The sequence below is a fragment of the Bison bison genome, unplaced genomic scaffold (assembly GCF_000754665.1).
Source record: "Bison bison bison isolate TAMUID 2011002044 unplaced genomic scaffold, Bison_UMD1.0 scf7180017864173, whole genome shotgun sequence".
Classification (NCBI taxonomy): domain Eukaryota; kingdom Metazoa; phylum Chordata; class Mammalia; order Artiodactyla; family Bovidae; genus Bison; species Bison bison.
The window spans coordinates 394774-402360 of NW_011494745.1; the positions used below are offsets into that span (position 1 = coordinate 394774).

At 50.5% G+C, this 7587-nt stretch overlaps 1 protein-coding gene across 1 annotated transcript in view; it reads right to left on the reverse strand.

Annotated features, from left to right (window-relative positions):
* LOC104990238 (proteoglycan 3-like) overlaps window positions 1-7587 on the reverse strand; it is a 12386-nt gene that overhangs the window by 221 nt on the left and 4578 nt on the right. The window contains exons 4-5 of the mRNA XM_010842232.1: window positions 303-370; window positions 103-245 (exon numbers count right to left, since the gene is read on the reverse strand). Coding sequence (XP_010840534.1) covers window positions 103-245; window positions 303-370 — 211 coding nt within the window. The remainder of the gene's footprint in view (window positions 1-102; window positions 246-302; window positions 371-7587) is intronic.

Here is a 7587-nt window from a genome sequence, read left to right on the forward strand (position 1 = left end):
ATTATACGGGGAGGGCTGGTCCCTCCAGAGAAGGTGCAGGGAAATGGGGGTCAGGGCACCTGAGGGAGTCGTTTAGGAAGGCCCGACCCCTGTGACCCCCACCGCATGGGGAGAAGGGGTGAGATTTCCCCGCAGGGGGCCCGTCGCCCCTTCTCCTGCTCTGCCTCAGTCCAGCCCCTGTCCTCAGGATGCTGGGGTGACACTTCCCCAGGTACCAGCCAGAGGAGGAGGCAGCGTCCGGAGACCTGAACAGTAGAGGGATCAGTGAAGGCAGAGCTGACCTCTCCAGCCAGGAGCCCCACCCGCGTTCCCGGTGAACCCAGCTCTCAGGAGGCTGGGCCAAGCCTGGGGTTACAGCGGTGTTTGTTCTCTGATGAGGGGATGGAGGCGGCTCCGTCCTGGGGGCACCCTCTCCTGCAGCCCCTCCCTTCCCTCCAGACTGCGACAGTCCTACAGCGCCTCTGCCCATCCCAGGCCAGCACGTGTGGACGTGTGACCCTGATGTTGTCTTCCCCACGGCCGATTAGGTCAGGATTCCCTGTGCAAGACTCAGGGCTGGCATCAAGAGCAGTCCCAGTACTGACTCTCCTCGGCCTCATCACGTGTGCTCAGCACGCGAGTCACTGACTCCGCCCCTAACCCGGATAAGCTTGCTGCCCCACCCACCCCTGCGCTGTGCTCATTCATGTCCAACTCTCTGCGACCTCATGGACTGCAGCCCACCCGCTTCCTCTGTCCACTGGAGTGGGTTGCCATTTCCTTCTCCAGGGGATCTTCCTGACCCAGGGATCAAACCCCCGTCTCCTGCATCTCCGACATTGGCAGGCAGATTCTTTACCACCAGTGCCACCTGGGAAGCCCAGGCTTGCTGTGAAGCAGTGAAGTCACTCAGTCGTGTCCAGCTCTTTGCGATGCCATGGACTGTAGCCCACCAGGCTCCTCCATCCATGGGATTTTCCAGGCAAGAGTACCGGAGTGGGTCGCCATTTCCTTCTCCAGGGGATCTTCCTGACCTGGGGGTCGAACCCAGGTCTCTCGCATTGTGGGCAGATACTTTACCATCTGAGCTACCAAGGAAGAGCTTGCTGTGGTTTGTCATTAGCCCTGATAGAAAAATAAATTTGCAATATGTGGGCATTTGAACCAGAACCCATGCTCATTCCTAACAGCTCAGCAGCAAAGTTTACATTCCGTGATAACCGGCCACCGCTAAGCAGTGGGTTAAATGAGCAGTAGCCTTTGTCTAATTCAACTTTCATTCTGTTGAAGAAATTGAGGCTAAGGTTTAGACTAAAATGGTAGATCTGGGACTCAAACCCAGATGTTTGTGAACCTGGAGTCTGGGGTCACAACTTGCGTGCCACATCCATCTGGGGAAAATGAAGAAATTTGTTGGCCCCTTCTTTTCTATATGTTAGGCAAAAACAGTTGCTGTTGCTGCAGGAACAAATTGTGAAATCTCAGAATGTTGTGCAATGAAGTAGGTCAGACAGCCCTTCCACTTGGTAGCTATGCCGTCTGAGACATGTGAACCCCCAGATCACTACAGCAAGGGAAGTGAGAACTGGAAGGTCATGGGTGACCATAGAGGGTCATTTAAAGGCCAGGCCTGGGACGTCCCTGGTGGTCCAGTGGCTACGACTCCACGTCACCCAATGCAGGGGGGCTGGGTTCAATCCCCGGTCAGGGAACTAAATCCCACACGCTACAACTAAGAGTTCGCGTGAGCAATGAAGACCGAACATCCAGCGTGCCACAACTGAGACCCAGTGCAGCCAAATAAATAAATGAATATTTAATAAGCAAACAAATAAATGCCAGGTCTGGCCTTTGTATCACTTCCAACGGCCTCTCACTGGTCAGACTCAGTGCTGTGCTGCAGAACCCAGCTTTACTTCAAAGAATACTGGGGAAATATAGGCTTCTCAGGTCCCCAGGAAAAGAAAATGGTGAACACAGTACTCTTGGCTTCGCTGGCTCCTTGTTAATAGCTCTTCTTCTCCACAACCCCTCCCCCCAACATGTGTTCTAACGGTTACACACATTTTTCCCTTCTGTGTTCCTTCTCACAAAACCTTTTTCTTGGCAAGTTATCAATCAATCTCCTGGAGGTATTAACAGACAACACACTCAGGAGTTTCTTCTCCTAAGAATATTTGCTTTTTAGTCAAGGATTTCAAAGGTGAAAGGCCTTAAACAGCCAAAGGAAAGAATATATAATGGTTGAACTTGAGGGTGAATAAGAGACAGGACTGGATACTTGAAGCACATCTTATCTACTACCCTGGCCTGCCTCAAGCAAGCTTCAGTCTGGAAGGATCTGAGCCCTCCTGCCATCCCTTTCTCCTCCCCTCCTCCTTCTCTGACCTTGGCTGGTCATATATTGGGACACTGGGATTAGCTAGAGCCCATTCCCAGTCAAGGAGATAAGTGAAGGCTGAGAGGAGGGAATCTGGGTTCCCTGGTGGTTCAGACAGTAAAGCATCTTCCTGCAATGTGGGAGATCTGGGTTCAGTCTCTGTGTCAGGAAGATTCCCTGGAGAAGGGAATGGCAACCCACCCCAGTATTCTTGCCTGAGAATTCCCATGGAGAGAGCGGCCTGGTGGGCTACAGTCCATGGGGTCGCACAGAGTCGGACACGACTGGGCGAGTAGCACTTTCCCTTTCACTGCCATTCAGCAAGACCCAGGAATACCAGTCCCAGAGCCTCCTGTGCAGAGATTAGCCTTCCCTCCCTGCCATCCCGCCCCAGTGCTTCCGCTTCTTTTAGAAGGACAGTCTCAAGAACCAGCTTGTTGGACTTCCCTGACAAAGAATCAGGACCTCGCTGATAAAGATTCCCTGGTGGCACAGCAGATAAAGAATCTGCCTGCCAGTGCAGGGGACACAGGTTCAACCCCTGTGCCGGGAAGATGCCACATGCGGCGGAGCAACTCAAGCCCATGCGCCTAGATCCTGTGCTCTGCAGCAGGAGGAGCCCCCGCAGTGAGCAGCCCAAGCACCACAGTGAGGAGTGGCCCCCGCTCACTACAACCAGAGAAAGCCCGTGTATGGCAATGAGGCCCAGCGCAGCCAAAATGAGGTAAATCAATCCTAAAAAACAGAATGAGGCTGTTGCAGTTTGCAAAGCAGGGACATGGGTGTGACCTGACCCCAAAGCAGCTCCCCTTCCCTGCCCTTGGAGAGACTGAGATGCTGGATTAGGAGCCTCCTGACTCAATCTCCATGCAAGGCAGATGGACAGACCCCTCCACTGAGGACAGGCCTCTTCACCCCGAGGCAGTCCCCAGGACCCAGCCCTGGTGCGGTTAAGGCAACACCAAGGCCCATTCTCCTACTTCCAGAGGCCTGCTCACGTCTGAGAGCCTCAACCCTGCAGCTTCAACACCAACCACTTCCCCTGCGGGTCTCCCGTCCTGTCTCCTCCATCAACTCCAGCACCTTTGCAGGCAGGCACAGCCTGCAAAACTGGATTCTCTTAAACATTTGTCTTCTTTGTGTCTTTTGGCGGCCCTGGGTCTTAGTCGTGGCTCGTGGGGTATTCATCGCGGCACGCGAGCTCTAAGTTGCGGCGGGCGGGTGGGGTCAAGTTCCCCAGCCAGGGATGGAACCTGGGCTTCCTGAATTAGAGAGCATAGTCTTGCCCTCCGGACCACCAGGGAAGTCCCCAGACTGTGCAGTCCTAAGACTCCACGTCTCATCCGAGGCCTGTACAGATAGATACACACACAGATACTCACACAAGTAGACCTGTATGCAGATCTGTTCAGACACACACTGACGCGGACACACACTCCCAAACATGCTGCCCAAAGACACAGTGGTGCACATGGAGGTGTGCGACACGGATCAGGTGTCTAAGGTACAAAGTGACACAGATACATACACTCAGGGATGTACACGGACATACGAGCGTCTCCATAGAGATGTAGAAAATGTGCGCACAAGCAACACACAAATACACGCTGACTCACACAGATTTGTGCATATTTACAAGCACAGATTCACATATACACAGACATATACAGGTGTCTAAAGACTACTCATGCACACACCAAGACACCCACACACCTGTGTAAACAGGTGCCCCAGACATCCTTGAGCACGCTCCCTGGGCCCCACGGAGAGCCACACCCCCAGGAAGTCTCTCTCACTCTCTCTCTCACGACCCAGGGCTCTCTGCCCTCTGAACCCAGTTTGCAGTCTCAGCTTCCCGCTTCTTCAAGCTCTGATCCTTCCTGGAGCCCAGCCTGGGATGAATTAAGAGCAGGAACACTGTTCTGTCTCAGTGATCCCCGGACCGAGAATATGGAAGAAGCCGGGAGACCCGGGGCTGGAGAGCCAGCCCGGGAGCCACCTGGCTGCACACGGCCTGACTTGGGCCCCGAGCCCCTCGGGGAGCGAGGCAGCTCCCTGCTGAGACCATGGCCCCTCCAGGGAGGGGAGGGAGGCTGGGGACAAGAGAGGGGATGCAGGATGGAGGGGAGCGAGGAGGACAGCCTCCCATGAGGATGTGGTCGGGGAGCCGTCTCGCAGAGAGCTGGGCCTTGGACTCAACTCCAGGTGGCTGAATTAAAATCTGAATCAAAGCCACCCATTCCAGTCCATTTTAGTTCAGGGATTCCTAAAATGTCAGTGTTCACTCTTAGCATCTCCTGCTTGACCACATCCAATTTACCTTGCTTCGTGGACCTAACATCCCAGGTTCCTGTGCAATATTGTCCTTTACGGCATCGGACTTTACCTCCACTGCCAGGCTCATCCACAACTGAGCCGTGTTTCCATGTGGGCCCAGCCTCTTCATTCTTTCCCCAGTAACATATGGGGCACCTTCCAACCTGGGGGTCTGTTCTTCCGGTGTCCTATCCTTTTGCCTTTTCATACTGTTCATGGGGTTCTCAAGGCAGTAATACTGGAGTGGCTTGCCATCCCTTCTCCAGTGGACCACGTTTTGTCAGAACTCTCTGCCATGGCCCGTCCGTGTTGGGTGGCCCTACATGGCATGGCTCAGAGCTTCATTGAGTTAGACAAGGCTGTGGTCCATGTGATCATTTTGCTTAGCATTCTGTGATTGGAGTTTTCATTCTGGAATCTTTGGGTTTGTAGTTCTCCCTTCTTCTGTCTGCCTTCTGTCAGATAAGGATAAGAGGCTTGTGCAACCATCCTGACGGGAGAGACCGGCTGTGGCAAACACTCGGTCTTGCTCTGGAGGGCAGGGCCATGCTCAGTATATTTTTAATCCAATTGTTTTCTATGAAGTCCTACAAGAATTTCTAGGACTAACACACAAAAAAAGACATCCTTTTTGTCATAAGGGATTGGAACGCAAAAGTAGGAAGTCAAGAGATACCTGGAGTAACAGGTAAATTTGGCCTTGGTGTACAGAATGAAGCAGGGCAAAGGCTAACAGAGTTTGCCAAGAGAACGCACTGGTCGTAGCAAACACCCTCTTCCAACAACACCAGAGAAGACTCTACACATGGACATCACCAGATGGTCAATACCGAAATCAGATTGATTGTATTCTCTGCAGCTGAAGATGGAGAAGCTCTATACAGTCAGCAAAAAGCAAGACTTGGAACTGACTGTGGCTCAGATCACGAGCTCCTTATTGCTAAATTCAGACTTAAATTGAGGAAAGTAGGGAAAGCAACTAGGCCATTCAGGTATGACCTAAATCAAATCCCTTATGATTATACAGTGGAGGTGACAAATAGATTCAAGGGATTCTGTCTGGCACACAGAGTGCCTGAAGAACTACAAACAGAAGTTTGTAACGTTGGACAGGAGGCAGTGACCAAAACCATCACAAGGAAACAGACGTTCACGACGGCAAAGTGGTTGCCTGAAGAGGCTTTACAAATAGCTGTGGGAAGAAGAGAGCAGGAGGGAAAGGAGAAAGGGGAAGATCTCCCCAATGAATGCAGAGTTCCAGAGAACAGCAAGGGGAGAGAAGAAGGCCTTCCTCAAGGATGAGTGCAAAGAAATAGAGGAAGACAACAGCATGGGAAAGACTAGAGTTCTCCTCAAGAAAATTGGAGATACCAGGCATCATTTCATGTAAAGATGGGCACAATAAAGGACAGAAACAGCAAGGACCTAGCAGAAGAGGATTATTAAGAGGTGGCAAGAATACACAGAACTGTACAAAAAGATCTTAATGGTCCGAATAATCACAACACTAGAGCCAGACATCCTGGAGTGTGAACTCAGGTGGGCCTTAGGAAGCATCACTACAGAGTTAGTGGAGGTGATAGAATTCCAGCTGAGCTGCGTAAAATTCTAAACGATGGTGCTGTTAAAGTGCTTCACTCAATACACCAGCAAATTTGGAAAACTCAGCAGTGCCCACAGGACTGGAAAAGGTCAGTTTTCATTCCAGTCCCAAAGGAAGGCAATGCCAAAGAATGTTCAAACCATACAATTACACTCATTTCATATACTGGCAAGGTAATGCACAAAAGCCTTTGAGATATGCTTCAGCAGTATGTGAACCGAGAACTTCCAGATGTATAAGCTGGACTCAGAAAAGGCAGAGGAACCAGAGATCACATTGCCAACATCCTTGGATCAGAGAGAAAGAAAGGGAATTCCAGGAAAATGTCTGCTTTATTGCTAAAGCCTTTGACTGCATGGATCACAGTAAACTGTGAAATTCTTAAAGAGATGGGAATACCGGACCACCTGACCTGCCTCCTAAGAAATCTGTATGCAGGTCAGGAAGCAACAGTTAGAACTGGACATGGAACAATGGATTGGTTCAAAATAGGAAAAGCATTATGTCAAGGCTATATATTGTCACCCTGCTTATTTAACTTATATGCAGAGTACATCGTGAGAAATGCCAGGCTGGATGAATCACAAGCTGGAATAGAGATTGCCGGGAAAAATATCAATAGCCTCAGATATGCAGATGACACTACCCGTATGGCAGAAATTGAAGAAGAACTAAAGAGCCTCTTGATAAAAGTGAAAGAGGATAGAGAAAGGAGAGAGAAAAAAGTTGGCTTAAAGCTCAACATTCAGAAAACTAAGATCATGGCATCCAGTCCCATCACTTCCTGCAAAATAGAAGGGGAAAAGTGGAAACAGTGACAGATTTTCTTTTCCTGGGCTCCAAAATCACTGCAGATGGTGACTGCCGCCTCGAAATTAAAACACGCTTACTCCTTGGAAGAAAAGCTATGACCAACCTAGACAGCATAATAAAAAGCACTTTGTCACTTTGCTGACAAAGATTGGTATAATCAAAGCTATGGTTTTTCCTTTAGCCATGTTCAAATGTGAGCATTGGACTCTAAAGAAAGCTGAGCGCCAAAGCATTGATGCTTTTGAACTGTGGTGTTGGAGAAGACTCTTGGGAGAATCCCTGGGACTGCAAGCAGATCCAACCAGTCCATCCTAAAGGAACTCAGTCCTGAATATCCATTGGAAGGACTGATGTTGAAGCTGAAACTGCAATACTTTGGCCACCTGATGCAAAGAGCTGACTCATTTGAAAAGACCCTGATGCTGGGAAAGATGGAAGGTGGGAGGAGAAGGGGACGACAGAGGATGAGATGGTTGGATGGCATCACCGGCTCAAT